This window comes from Cinclus cinclus, chromosome 16, assembly GCF_963662255.1.
Source record: "Cinclus cinclus chromosome 16, bCinCin1.1, whole genome shotgun sequence".
NCBI classification, from domain to species: domain Eukaryota; kingdom Metazoa; phylum Chordata; class Aves; order Passeriformes; family Cinclidae; genus Cinclus; species Cinclus cinclus.
Genome location: NC_085061.1, coordinates 4,060,493 through 4,072,665, shown reverse-complemented (window position 1 = coordinate 4,072,665; position 12,173 = coordinate 4,060,493). Strand labels below are relative to the sequence as shown.

General features: G+C 43.4%; 2 protein-coding genes across 2 annotated transcripts in view; one reads left to right on the top strand and one right to left on the bottom strand.

Moving 5' to 3' along the window:
- CARD11 (caspase recruitment domain family member 11) overlaps positions 1-7,206 on the bottom strand; it is a 102,717-nt gene extending 95,511 nt beyond the window's left edge. Inside the window, exons 1-2 of the mRNA XM_062503877.1 lie at positions 7,153-7,206; positions 5,884-6,849 (exon numbers count right to left, since the gene is read on the bottom strand). Of these exons, the coding sequence (XP_062359861.1) occupies positions 5,884-6,849; positions 7,153-7,206 (1,020 nt within the window). The remainder of the gene's footprint in view (positions 1-5,883; positions 6,850-7,152) is intronic.
- An 853-nt stretch (positions 7,207-8,059) lies between these two features.
- Positions 8,060-12,173, top strand: part of SDK1 (sidekick cell adhesion molecule 1) — a 384,821-nt gene continuing 380,707 nt past the window's right edge. The window contains exon 1 of the mRNA XM_062503303.1: positions 8,060-8,519. Within this exon, the coding sequence (XP_062359287.1) occupies positions 8,060-8,519 (460 nt within the window). The remainder of the gene's footprint in view (positions 8,520-12,173) is intronic.

Here is a 12,173-nt window from a genome sequence, read left to right as displayed (position 1 = left end):
CAGAATCATGATAAGAGACCTATGGAAAGGAAAGCTCTTCAGTGCTAATCCGAACTCTTGTCCTATCTTGAACAGATTCAAAGATACATTATAATTGCTTTTGATCATCTTAAAAAAAAAAAAGTATTAAAAAGGGAAAAAAACTCATAAGAAGAGGAAGAATCACAGAACTGAGAAGAAGCAGTCTAGAAAAAGCTGTGAAGCACTGAGTAGATGCCAGTACAGTCAGTCAAGAGAAGGGCTGAGCTGATGTACAAAGGAGGCAGCCAAAGAGAACAGTGGGGACAAATAAATTATTTTGGCTGCTAAATGTTAAGAACCTGCTGGTCAGAATCTCTGCACAGATATCTGGCGAAAAATATTTTGGAACAATATTAATTTTAGGCCAAAATAGCAGTACTTGTAAAAACCACCTGGCACAGTGGCTCACTCATATTAACCCTCTTACTTTATCTCCCTGAACCAACAGTCTGGCCCATTTTTTATTTTTGTATACCAGAGTTACAAGATCTAAAATGTACATCTCAACTTCAGTCATCAATAAATCTGTAAAATTCTTGGCTACACAAGTGTTCACGAGCAAAAGATTAATAAAGCCAAAATGACCTTAAAAGGTCTCATTATGGCAGAAAAGTATCTGCTGAAATCTCCATAGTGGCAGATTCCTCTGGATTTGAATCCTTATTTAAAATACTACTTATCTATATATATTCATGTCCTATGGAGGAAAAAATAATCTATAGCTAAGGTGGTCAATCACTGCAAATATCTTCTATTTATTCTTTAAAGCTCACTTTGCTATTTCATGACCTGTTTATTTTTATATGACAGGCAAATTATACACTATGGCAGCAGCAACATGGCTGAGATGTTCAGTTTTCTCCCCTTTGGTGAGTGGGACTGCTCAAGTCCTCATGGTAATTGTTTCCCTCCTCCTTCTTGTTACCTGTTTATCACACCGGCATTTTTCTTTTAAGGCTTTTCCATTTGAGTCATGTCAATCAAGTCAGAAAAATGCAGGTTTGTAATAATGAGCGAACTCGTCCCATCTAGCACTTTGCCTTTCTCAGTTACAGGATCTCAAGAATATGCTGCTTTTTGGAATATGATCTCCATGTATACATTTAACACAGTTCTTCACTGTAATGATGGAATCCCATCACAAAGTGTTCAATGGATGTCTTTGCTTACTTAAGACAAGATGTTTATACTGCATCTGAAAATAAGCCATACCCTTGATAAAAAGTTTTCTGCACTGCTCAGGGACTGCAAGAAAGTCATTTAGGTCTTCCTAATATCTTTGTGAATAAGGATATGAAAGACAATAACCAGTTCACTAATGACTAAACTAGCACCCTCTCTGGGAGAAACCATGGGTATATTACAGCAATTTAATCAGGAAATTCAGAAAATTGTAAACAACAGAAATCTCAATGGATCTTGCATGGGGTACAAGGACTTCAGTTTAGGATTTTGTGGGGTTTTTTGTTTGTTGGGTTTTTCATACAAAAGTTATTGAAAAATGGAAAAAAACCCATGAAAGCTAATCTCATTTCAAAGTGTTTAACATTTTATGTCCTACCTGAAACATGTCCTGCAGAAGCACTACTTTCTACTGTTGTGAATGGGTTTTGGTTTAGTTCCAGGAAATAAAAAAAGAATGGGGGGGGGGGGGAGGGGGAATGCCACTAGCACTGCACTTCCTACAGTCTGATGTATTCTCTGGAAGTCTTCTGCCTAGTGTGATCAAGTGTAAGCTGATGCATTAATGCATTTCACTGGTAATATTCAGCTGAAATTCAGTAGGTTTCTTTTGTACTTATGGTTTCAGATTCTGCTTCATTTATTTTTTCCTGATCAACTAGAAAGTTGAGGAAGTCCCCAAGATGGCACTCCTAAGTACAAAGGTTAAGGTCAAGTGAAACATTTAGTCTTTGTCCAAAGCCTGTCCCAGTATTTACGGGCAATTTCAGACAGTTCTCAAAGTGCTCAGGTCACTCATGCCTGGGGCATCATCGGAATCATGAAAGGGCAATCCCAGCAACCTATGGCTGGGTAGCCAGACCCGCTGGTGTTTGAAGGCACAGACTTCTTAAGAGAAGAGCTCTCTCTCCATTCTACCCCAACTTGTCTGGAGTAGTATCATTAGAGTCCCTGTAGACTTCCTTTGGGAGGCTCTGAGAATGTTTTCAAACGTCTACATTTCAAAAACGCAGAACCTGTTGTCTTGATCCTTTATGTTACTTCGCTAACTCTCTTCTCCATAAAACACAGCAGGGCAACATGGCTGGGTCATTGTGAATTTCTTCTGATGGCTAAATGAGAAAGCCTATCGTTACCTTGGAATAATACAGGAGGTGGGGTAATTCAGAAACCACGTTAGCCCCTTGTCCTGACAGCACAGACGTTGCTTCCATCAGCTTAACTGTATTTGAGCATAAATACAGACGTGCTACAGCTCTAGCAGGATCCTTCTCAGGCTCATAAAAGCCATGAAACATTTCAATATATTCATTCTGCCCTCAACTTTTACCGCTGTGCCTTAGAACTGCGCCTCGCCTGTTCCCACACTCCTGAGCACAATCATATTAAGCAGCAAGCGAAGGAATTTAACTCTGAATTTGCTTGCATTTCTGAATTTAAAATCAGACCTAAGAGGTACATAAATCTAATTCTAATTTCTTTTATGTAAATTCAAACCACACGGAGAAAACAAAAATTTGTCATTCTGTTTGTTTGGGGGCTTTATAAACTGACACCATATTAAGTTATTTAAGCCCAGTAAAATTTAATGGGAGTTATTCTTGTTCTTGCAACAGCGTTTGCTGCAGGAGATACTTCCAGAAGTGTGGTGAAGTCATTGCCTAATGTCTCCCCTGAGACTTCCAGCATATAATGGGATACTTTTTTCCTTCCAATGTTTTTTCTTGATGTAGAAGCATATTTACTTGATAAAAGCAGAGCAGCTGGCTAGCGTCCCTTGGGAATATACCCTTGCTAGGGAAGATTTTAGCCCCCTCCCCTAAGTTCATTGAATTCACGTTGATTTAATATGCTGAAAAACATTCCCATTTGAAAGAAAGTTACTTTCTACTTGCAAAGTCATTGTTTTCTAAAGCACTGTCCCTCTTGGGAGAAAAGGAAAGGCAATATAAAAACCCTCTGGGACTATCGTGTGGTAGTCAATAAAATTGCTCGTCCCGAGTTTTGCACTTCAAGTCTTTGAGTGAAGGAAAACGGAAGTGTAGGAACGATCCATGGAACTGTTTTCAGGATACCTACAAGGTCTATATCTTCTATACACAGAATTAAAAACAGTAATTGATCTACATTACTCATGATGAAGACCTTACTAGAGTGTCAACTATTATTTTGCCTGTTAAAGTGTTCATATCGCTCTCCACTTAATTTTCAAAGATTTTGGTGAAGACTTTTGCTTTACTAGTTAAATTTTCCAGGTGGAGTAAGTCATCATCAAAGTGCTCTGGTTAAAAACATCACATAAAAAAAAAAAAATCACTGATTCATTTTGGTGTTTTGTTTTTTTTTTTTTTTTAATAGGAGAGAACACAGTATAACTATTTGTCTTACAAGTCTAAAACAGCCAAACCATAGCAATCCCCTGGCTAAAAATCATCACGTTTGGCATAATCTAGACCCCAGTTGGGCACCACCTATCAATGATTGCAAGAACCAGAAACTGCATGAGAAGATACAGCAGACCCCAACAACCTGCTACAGGGCTCAAAAAACAAACAAACAAATTAAATAAAACCCCCAAAGAAACAAATAAAGCCTTTAAAAAGAATATAAAATTATTTGCGAGAATGCTCCATCTGTAGGAGTTTGGCTAATTCCAAATGCTAAACAGTCAGTAAACTGTACCCCACAAGATATAAAGTATTGTCAAAAACAGTGGTGAGATTGTCCTGTGGAAGTAATTCCATGATTCTACCTTCTTGGCTAGAAGGCTGCCTTTCAAATGGCCTGTCTTGAGTAGTGGAACCTTTTCTTCCTTTCTCTTTTGTCTCATTATCCTACTGAATTTATTCCTCATTTCAAAACACAACAGTCATTGATAAAAAGACATTTAACCTTCCTTTTTCCTACCTTTAAATAAAACTAACAAGATTGCTTCTTTTGTTCCTGTTTTTACTTTAAAAATTCCCGAAAACACATCTGATCCTTTTTTTCCATCTTTGTGACCATCAGATTTGTTGTTTCTGCCTTTTCAGGTGGGAGAGCTGTTCTCCTACCAATATTCCTGCTATATGTTTAATTCTTACATACATGCAAGATGGAGAAATGGTAAAAGCTTTCACTAATCTAGAGAACAAGATTTCAGGTTTTTTTTTTCAGGTATGAACACTGCTAAGTATGTTTACTGTAACCTAGAGAAATAGGAAAAAAACCAAAAAACAACAACCATGAATGTTGTCCTTCTAGATGTCCTTTTACATTGCTAAAAATAAGAAAATAACCAACTGCAAACATTTCACCCAAAATGTCAAGTATAAACGTCACAATCATACTTAAATAAGAAAGCAGGGCCTGAGTGATGAAAATAGGTTGCTTTCCTATGTTTATGTTTGTAGGTTACTTTCCTATGTTTATATTTGTAGGTTACTTTCCTATGTTTATGTTTGCATGCCGAACAGATTTGAAGGTCTACAAGGAAAACATACTAATTTCAAAGTGAAACAAACTGCCACTGAAATTGAGCAATGTTACAGAAATGAGCATTTCTCCTTTGTAGCACCTTGGTTTCAACAGTCTGACAATGACTCTTTTAGCACACTTTTCACAATACTATCATAACCACTGCAAACTGCCTGCCTTAAAACTTATAAGGAAGCAACAAAGAGTTTCTTAGATATCAAACTGAATCTGAAATCTTAACCTGAAATTTCCGTGAACAGCTCTACGCTCCTTTGTTAACAGTGCTTAAAAAAACACCAAAACTGCCCAACACACAATTAAATGTATTTTCCATTTCCAGTTAAGGCAAATCAGTCCCACCCAAAATTACTGCTTAAATAAAAAGGTGGTTTTTTCACGCTGCAGTAAAATAACTACTATTAATGGTGCAATGGGAGTTACAAACAGATTGCAACTTCCTTGAGGTCAGTTCTGAACACAATCTGGGTTCATTTCGCATTGTTCTCAAAACGGACGTATTGCAGGGAAAATCATAAGCACTGAGTCCTGATATGTGTAGATAATTATTAATGTGGTCTCCACACAAAAAAAGGAAAGTGTGACGTGAGAGGCACAACAGAACCGTTATTTTCACTCTATTTACCTCAAGGAAGGCTGGTGAATACAGCTCACATCTCATACTGGGAAGAGGTGCCCACAATAAGGACTTGAGTACAGCAACTTATTGAACACAGGAACAAGTTGGCACACAGAGGGATAAAGGGTGGACAGACAAGAGAGACGTCATAAAACTTAATAACCTGTTGAATACTAGAAGAAGAAGGGACTGGCGTAGGAGGGAATCTGGGAGACAGATGTACCTGGGAGATATAAAGGGAGGGTCGGGAGGAAAAGCTGCCCTGCAGCTCTGGATGCTAATGGATGGAACAGCTTGGACCGTTCACTTGGAGCAAGTGTTGGGCACTGGAGACACCGCCAAGGAACCAGGGAAAGTGTTTCCCTGCGCTGGGGTGCAAGCTGTGAAGCTGTTTTACCTTCTTGTATGTTGTAAAATAACAAAGGCTTGAGAAAAAGGCGCTTTCTAGGGTAACACACCTCTGTCAGACACCGCCTGTTAATAATAGCGGAAAGTGACCTTGTGTTTGATGCGATAACGCACAGCGTTTGCTGCACGGCTCCATCATCACACAGCCCCTCTCAAAAAGGCAGGAACAGGAGCGCAACCTCCAACTTCGGCTGTGCCAACCTGCAGCCCTCGCTCCCCTGCGCGGGGCACATCCGCACCGCACAGCCCCGCGCGCAGGGACGGGGTTCACTCGCACCTCGGGGCTCCCTTGGCTCTGTCACCACATTCCTGCTCCTCGCCCTCCGGCGCAGGGGAAGCGCGGCCGCCGCGGGGCGCGCCCGGGATGAGGCGGCGGCGGCCCGGCCTGTCCGGGCGGGCCCGGCGTGTCCCCGCCCGCGGCACCGCCGCGCGGGCACAGGGGGCGCTGTTAGCGCGGGGACGCGGCGGCGGAGCGCCCCGCCGCGACGGGGATGGGGACGGGGAACAAACGACGGGGACCGCGGGCCGCGTCCCCTCAGGCCGGCACGAGCGGCGGGCTCCGGCGGGGGCAAAGCGGGGCTCGAGACACAGCGCCGCTCCCGCCCCCCTCGCGCGGGAGCGCCGCCCGCCCCGCTCGCCCGCCCAATGAGCGTCCCGGCCGGAGGGAGCGCAGGTCCCGCCGCTCCGGCGGCGTGAGGGGATGGAGACGGCGGTGTTGGCGTCCCCCCGCTCCCTGCGCTGAAATACCTCCCTCCGACCCCGCACCGCCCAGTCCCGACAGTGGCACACACGTACAGATACACACGCGTACGGGTAAACGCGCACACATTCCCCTCAGCCCCGCGCAGGATGCGCTTCCCCCCCCCCCCCCCCCCCCCGCGCCCTTCCCAGCCCAGACACGGCCCCGCTGGTGAGGTGTAGGTCAGGGGAAGGTGGGTTGAGGCGCTGTGGGCGGGAGAGCCGTGCGGGGAGCCGGGAGGTGAGCCAGCAGCGCCGCTGCCGGTTCGGAGGGAGCTGAGGGGCAGCCGGGACGCGGGGCGGGGACGCCGAGGTGGGCGCGGGGGATGGCGGGGGGCGCGGGCAGGGTCGCGCCGCCGCCCGAGGCGGTGAGAAAAGTTGAGGCGGCTTTCGGGGGCGGGGGCGAGCTGGAGGGGCTCGTGTTTGATCAACTTCGCGCTTAGGTGCTTTGTTTTTAACTCGCCTTTATCCTGGGTGCACTTCTTTTATAACTACTCCTTTCCTTTCTTTTAACAAGGGGGGGGAGGGAATCTCCCACGAAAGTTTTCCCTTTACGGAAGGCGGGACTGAAACAATACCCGATGCATTGTTCAAATGTAAACCCTCCAGGGCTTGCTTTCCTTTTCTTTTTTTTTTTTTTTTTTTTTTTCAGTTGGGTTTTATTGCCGCCGCTGCCGCTGTTGTGATCGCGCTTTCCCCCTTGTGTTTACAGCGCCTGTGAGGGAGAGACGCTCGGAGGAAGGACCGGGATCCCTGGGCTGCATCAGCGCGGAGAGCAGGAGCGCGGCTCAGCAGAGCTGGGAGGATTTCACCTTGTTGCTGTTTGTTTCGGGAGATTTTCGCTCCCCCCGCCCCGGACACTGTCCAGCTGAGGGTTTGCTTCCTTGCTGCGTCCACAACCGGCCAGAGAAAAAGCGCTTTCCCTGTTATAGGTGATTTTTGTCGTGGTCGCCCTGCAAGGAAGAGATCGGCACCAGCCTTCGAGGAGGGAGACAGGATCAACTGAGGTTTTCCCTACCTCGGGCTAAACGTGAGGAGTTCAAGTGACACCGGCACTGGCCTGTGGCTGACTGACGGCACAGCGAGCTGGAATCACAGCCAGAGCTGCTCGATTTACCTGCTCGAGGACCCTTCAAACCCTTCTATTGACGGTAGAGATTTGTATTCCAAGGAAAATCGGATTAATATAAACTATGCAGAGCTTTGCGGGGATATCGGGAGACTACTCTGTCTGCATGGCTAATCTTGAAATTGTCTGAAATAAATCCTTAGCGCAAGGAATAACGAGATACTTTCAATTAGTTTTTTTTTCCTTGTCGCTTCCCCCCCCCCCCCCCCCTTCTACGAGAATTTAAAATTTCCATCGGAGGGTTTTTACAAGAGAATGGGACACATGCTGGAGAACTCACCAGGCTCCATAAAAATGACGGGGCTAACAGTTTCCATCAGTGTTGCGGTATAAAAGGGTCTCTTTGGATTGTGTGCTGGTGGCTGCTAAGATGGATCAGTTTCTCCCTGTTTGCGATGTGCTGAAGGATCCGGATTTACTGAAATACTGACGCCCATGAACTTACTCCCTCTCTGCTGAAGGCATCGGATGTGACAGTGCAGAGAAACATGTGTTTCACATTTCTGACTGGTTGTTTTGGTGCAATCAATACCTCCACAAGAAACACTGACTTAGGTGGCGACTGTCGTAGCGGGAGGCACACGGAGCGCTGCTCTCGGCTTGCAGGCGGAGCGAGCACAAATCAAAGAGCCCGCCGATCCTGGCAAGTGGGGGCTTCGCTTCCCCCCAAAGCACGGGACACAGGCTCCCGACCCTCCACTGAGAGCCCGGCCCGCGGGTGCGGAATGAGCGATGACCAAAGCGCTGTCAGGAGTGGCAGCCGGTCGGATCGGATGGAGATCAGTGAGGCAATACCGGTTGAAAGAAAGGTGGATCGCGAAATTATTGCCCGAAGGAATAGCAGGCGAGGCGGAATGATGATAAAGTTAAACTTCTGTTTCATCTTCTGTCGGGGATGGTGGGCGTTTCTGTTGCTTCAGCTCCACATGTTGCAAGCACTGGCACAAGGTAGGGCTAGAGACATTTTTGTTTATAGAAATGCTGCATCTGCCTTCTGAGAGGAAGGGAATCTTGCTCGGGTACAGAGAAACCCTTTTACTTTTATCCTTATCAGAGACAAACTGCAGAATTCGCACTGAGCTGATTCATGTAGGAATGGTCGTTTCTTACACACAATCGTTTCTTTATGGAGCAGGGATTTGCAAACTGTACCTACATGTTTCTCTCCCTATCTAGTCCTATCCTTACCCCATCCCAACCTCTCACGGAGAATCACAATCCCTATCAGCACCAAACCTGCTTTTAAAATTTACTTAAATGCATCCGTGCTGTTCTTTCAGGCAGCAAAAGAGTTAACTGCCGGTTTTTTGTGTGTGTGTGCCTCTGTGTCTGTGTCTGTGTGTTTAAAGCCACTGTGCTCTGAGATAAGTTATTAGGAGAAGGGGAGTCATAAATCCTCCGACTAGAACTAAACCAGGCATGTAAAAGAATTCTTTAAACATATGAGCACTAGCCTATGTGAGCCTCGGTCTCAGCATTGTTCATTTCTTTTGGATTGCCAAGTAACATTTACCCGACACAAAAACTGCAATTGATTCGTATCTGAGCATTTCCACATCAGAGATCCTTGCAGTCAAATGAGTCACTTGTAAAGGAAGGGTCAGAGTCGACCAATAGACTTTAAATACCAAGTGTCAGTCACTTTGCATGTAAATTCCCTTCTCAAAAAATTGCCAAATGTAGCCTAATTCTTAATAATCCTTTGACAGAGTAAACAATAAATGGCAGGCAGAGGCATTACAGTTGGCTGCGCCAAATAACACACTGAACAAACGCAGCTTTCACTTTCTTTGCTGGGTTGAGTTTTATTGCTGTGTGCATTGTCTGGCTGAAGTGGGGTGTGCTGGACAATGCAGAACTGTATCGTGTGGGACCAGGAGCCAGTTATTAAAAGCGGAAGTTAATACTCCATGAAGGGGAATAGTCTTTGTGTTTTAGCTCTTTGTTTTCAAGTATTTCACGGGAACGACAGTGCATTCAGTTGTAATAAGTGGATGGGGCTCGTGTGTTGAGGAAGAGGGGCTGGAAGCCAAGTCTGCTGTAGTTTGTCTGCTCTGGGTTTACTGCTGCATCCTCAGAAAGTTTGGAGCCGCAGGATACAGAAGAGATTTAATCCAGTTTTATATGGACTCCACCCTCATAAACCTTTCTCAGTGCTTTGTTTATGCTGTCACTGCTATTCCCAAATTACTTCTGCTGAGGCCTGCAAGCCCTAACAGAGTATTGTTATCCTGAAACAAGCCATACCTGACATAATTATCTCTGCAAATTAAAATTCACGTCACTTTTTGCTTTTTTCTTTTGGTAGTTGTTGTTGATACGTGCCAATATGATGCTTCATGTTGGAGATTAATGCTGATTATTCTTGCTGTTTACATTAAAAATGGGAAAAAAACCCATCTCAAAAGGTAGTTTTAGGTGCCAGGGATTCAGGAATCATTTTAGATTTCATGTAAAGTAGTTTTACTATAGTTAGTAGTAAACGAGCCACCTTACTGAATTAAAAAGTGAATTGGAACTTTTGTTTAGCACATAGTAGAGCATAATTTTTCAATAGCATATTTCAGATTACTCAGCATTTGCAGTAGTATCAATTTCAGGTACTGTATATCTCAGGGAGTTATGTCGTGCATACAAACTATCCCCCAATAAGTCCTTACACCAAGTTAGTTTTAAGTAACTAAGAGTATTTAAGGCAAGGAGGGGAAGGGAAAAGAATATGTTATATTATTTCTGAAAAATGTTGGTGCAGATAAAGGTATGAAGTGTAGAAGGCATGAAACAATGAAAGGTAAAACAATTATGTAATGCAGAAACAAAACACATTTTAATTTTTATACAATGGTGAATATTAGTCCTCTTAGGAGTTAGTCCTCTTAGGAATTATTTGACACATAAACCAGTGTGGAGGTCTTGATGTAGAGGGCTTTTATTGGAATTTCACAACATTTGTATTAATTTATAACTTACCTTTCTTTTTTTTCACTATGAATTCTAATGGATTCTAAGACATTCATCATTTTTATACAAAAAATTTACTTCAGAGAGAAGATGGTAATTTCTATGAAAGTCCTTCATGAAAATGGAAAGTCTGCTACACACAGAAGTTTCTAATGGAATGATGTGGTCATATGCATGAGAGAATTACATGACTTCAATCTTTTTATAAGATAAAAAAATGAACATTCTAAATATATGGGCCATGTCTCTTTTGAATGAATCATAATACAATGCTATAACCAGCTAATGTTTCCATAATAACTATTCCAGCATTAAAGACAAAAGAATTATTTCAGGCACACTGAAATGCAGGTTCTTCATTCCTAGGAAACAGATCAGGTAAAGTTGTTGAGATCAATTGTCTTATACTTCATGGTGAACAGAAGAAATGAGTTTCAGCTGCAACAGGTTGGTTGAGTATTCTCTAAACTTGAATGATCATCCATGTGAAAGCTGATCTAGTGGTGAACTGAAGATAAAACCACTTGTAAATTAATTTTGTGCTTAGCTCTTCAGCTGTTCTGTCTTCCGATAGTAGTGTTGCATATTCCAAAACAAAATTTATCTGCTTTCTTTTTTCTTTTTGAAGTGAGTTTAATTAGTCCAAAATGTACATTGGGTTGTCCTGAGTACTAAAGGATTCTCTTTGACCCTTATTGTTGTTCAGACCTCACAGTGGGAGTGACTTTCCAGGTACAGAAGACAAAGGTTGTGGCTTGCTCAGGGCTGGCAATGGAGCTCCTGCTCCTGTGATGGCCGGGGCTCTGCACAGGGCCTGTCACACTGGGGGTGTGTCTGCAGTGGCCCAGCTCAGAAAAATTAACCTGTAAGAGTCCCAAAACTGTTGCACATCCCTTTGTTTGCTCAGCTCTCTCTGCCTGCTGGCCTCTGCCACCAGCCCTCTTTTCCTGGCATTTTTGTTAAATGATGTTCGAGATGCTAGTTAGCCTGAAGTCATCGTGTGTCATCAAATAGTGATGAGATGCTAATTGATAATCACTATAATTATCAAATTAGACTTTGCGAGGTGGTGGTAGGAGTGAATCACTTGGCCCCAGTCGCTGCCTACTGCACTTGGAGGAACATCCTCCTGCAGAGACGTCTGGCTCGGGGGTCTGCGTGCCTGGGCAGAGTCCTGGGAATACACGGAGCTCCTGCAGCGCTGGAATTTATTCCTTATGTATGAGATTAACAAACACTGATGCCTACCGAGGTACAAAATGTTTACTAAACTACAGAATATTTGTATGGAAATAGAAAAATTCTGCTTATTTAAATAGGTTGGAAGTTGCTAGAGGCTACTCTACATGCATCTTAATGGATTTAAGTACCTTCCCAATGTCTGTCTTTTGTTGAGGAATGAAAGAATACTTTGAAAATGTATTTCTTTGGATTGATGGCTGTTGTTCAGAAAGATTTTAAAATAGATAAAAGCAGAGCAAAGCTTTAAGCTTCTCCAGCAGGAGCCTGGTATCTTTAAATATTAAGAAAGAGAAGCTTGTCTGATTTTTCTTAGTTTTTTGGCAATTGAACTGAAATCTTTTTATGCTACTTAATCAAATCTGTATTCAGAATTCTACAAAAACCTATAATTCTACAAAT